This window comes from Clupea harengus, unplaced genomic scaffold, assembly GCF_900700415.2.
Source record: "Clupea harengus unplaced genomic scaffold, Ch_v2.0.2, whole genome shotgun sequence".
Classification (NCBI taxonomy): domain Eukaryota; kingdom Metazoa; phylum Chordata; class Actinopteri; order Clupeiformes; family Clupeidae; genus Clupea; species Clupea harengus.
In genome coordinates this window covers 20,001-21,723 of record NW_024880227.1, presented here as the reverse complement: position 1 = coordinate 21,723, position 1,723 = coordinate 20,001, and the positions used below count along the sequence as shown (strand labels likewise).

The 1,723-nt window shown below is 49.4% G+C and overlaps 1 protein-coding gene across 1 annotated transcript in view; it reads left to right on the top strand.

The window, feature by feature from the left end:
* Positions 1-222: 222 nt before the first annotated feature.
* Positions 223-1,723, top strand: part of LOC122131659 (adenosine kinase-like) — a gene marked incomplete at its 5' end in the record, with an annotated part of 11,611 nt that continues 10,110 nt past the window's right edge. Inside the window, 2 exons of the mRNA XM_042706293.1 lie at positions 223-320; positions 969-1,162. Of these exons, the coding sequence (XP_042562227.1) occupies positions 223-320; positions 969-1,162 (292 nt within the window). The remainder of the gene's footprint in view (positions 321-968; positions 1,163-1,723) is intronic.

Below are 1,723 nucleotides of genomic sequence, written 5' to 3'. Positions count from 1 at the left end.
TCAGATGAGGTGGGGGGTGTGTGCATGTTTGGAGGGGGGGGGGTGTATATATCTCAAACACCGCCGTGTACGCCAGCTTGCCTGCCATGTAGACCTTTGTCCCTAAAGGCTTTTGTTATTGTGCTCAATTTGGGCCAGATAACCTGAATCAATCGAGGGGTTATGAGTTTGTGACGGCGCTGGAATTGAGACCCTCTCCCAGGTGTCACCTCTCATCTGTAGTTAGGACTCCTGCAGTTCAGCAGGGGTCGGGGTGAGGCGCGGCAGTGCTCCTTCCGGGCGTCTACCCCTGAAGCTACGCTCTTAAAGGAGGGGAGATGGTAAGAGCAGAGCCCCTGACCTCCGGCGAACACACAGAGAGAGAGAGAGAGAGAGAGAGAGACAGAGAGGGAGGGAGGGAGGGAGGGAGAGAGAGAGGGAGAGAGAGAGGGGAAGATGATTGAGACATCCCACCTGCTCCTGATGCATAGTGATGGGCTAATAATCAAGCCTTCCTGACAGGAGCACGTGCGTGAATGTGTGTCTTTTTTTCTTTCCTTTTTTTTTCCCCCACCCTTCTCTCTCATCCTGATCAAAGAGAAGCTCACCAAAGAGCTCCCCCCACCTCGTGAATTCCCCTTATCCCACCCCCCCCCCATCTCCCACCCCCCCATCTCCCGGTCTCTAGGCGCTTCTCTAGCGGTCCCACGCAGATGCCGAGGGCTGAGCAGAGCTGGTCTGCATCGCCCCAATGGCACGCGCACCAGGAGCCCTCTGGGACACTTCCCAGACACTCCATTCACTTAGGCTCTAGAGGAAACACTGACTGATGCTCGCTGGTTTTTTTGTTTGTTTAAATGACTGATTGTTTTTTGAGGCAAAATTGTCTGATGGTGTGAACATTTAACAGACTTGAATATGTTTTAGATGAAGATTGATATCTCGTAAAATATATATATATTACCATACATTTGTTGACTTCATCCTTGTATAGATTCTTTTTGTTATAGCTGGTTATTGAGTGCAATTTGTACAGAAATTCATAATGCTTTGGCAATCTCTTTGCAGACCCAGGATATTGGAGAAATTGCACAGAAAGTGCAGAGCCTGCCCAAAGTGAACAAGAACAGGCAGCGGATCGTGGTGTTCACACAGGGCAAAGACGACACAGTGGCCACCGTAGGTAAGCACCGTCCGCCCTCCCTGACGTCGGTCAAAAGTCATCGACCTTTTTCCTTTCAATTATCTGCATCCTCACAAAGCGCTGGATTGTTATTACCATTGAGCGGTCATTCTAACGTGAGGGCCTTGGCTCCCGACACAGTCTTGCACTGGATATAGATCCATGCGGCATGCATTGTGCTTAGGGGCATCACCAGTGGGATCAATGTGTTGTGGTAGACCGTACAAAACACCAGCCGGCATCCTGGCCTGCTAGACAGATCTGTCGAGAAGCCCACTGATGTATGCAATACACCATCCTTAAGGGGCTAGGGGGAGTTCCGTGAGGTCAAATTGTTAAAATTCACTTCTTCGTGCATAAATGGGATCCCGTCACGAGCGCTCCAGGTGATGGAACTACCCGTGTTTGTGTGTGTACGATTGGAGGAGCTCTTTCATGAAATGTATATTAGTAGCACTTACAAGTGGTTTCATTTTCAATCAGTAAAAAAGCACCGACACACACACACACACACACACACACACAAAAAGAAAAGTCTGAGCCATTGCTGATTAGACCATT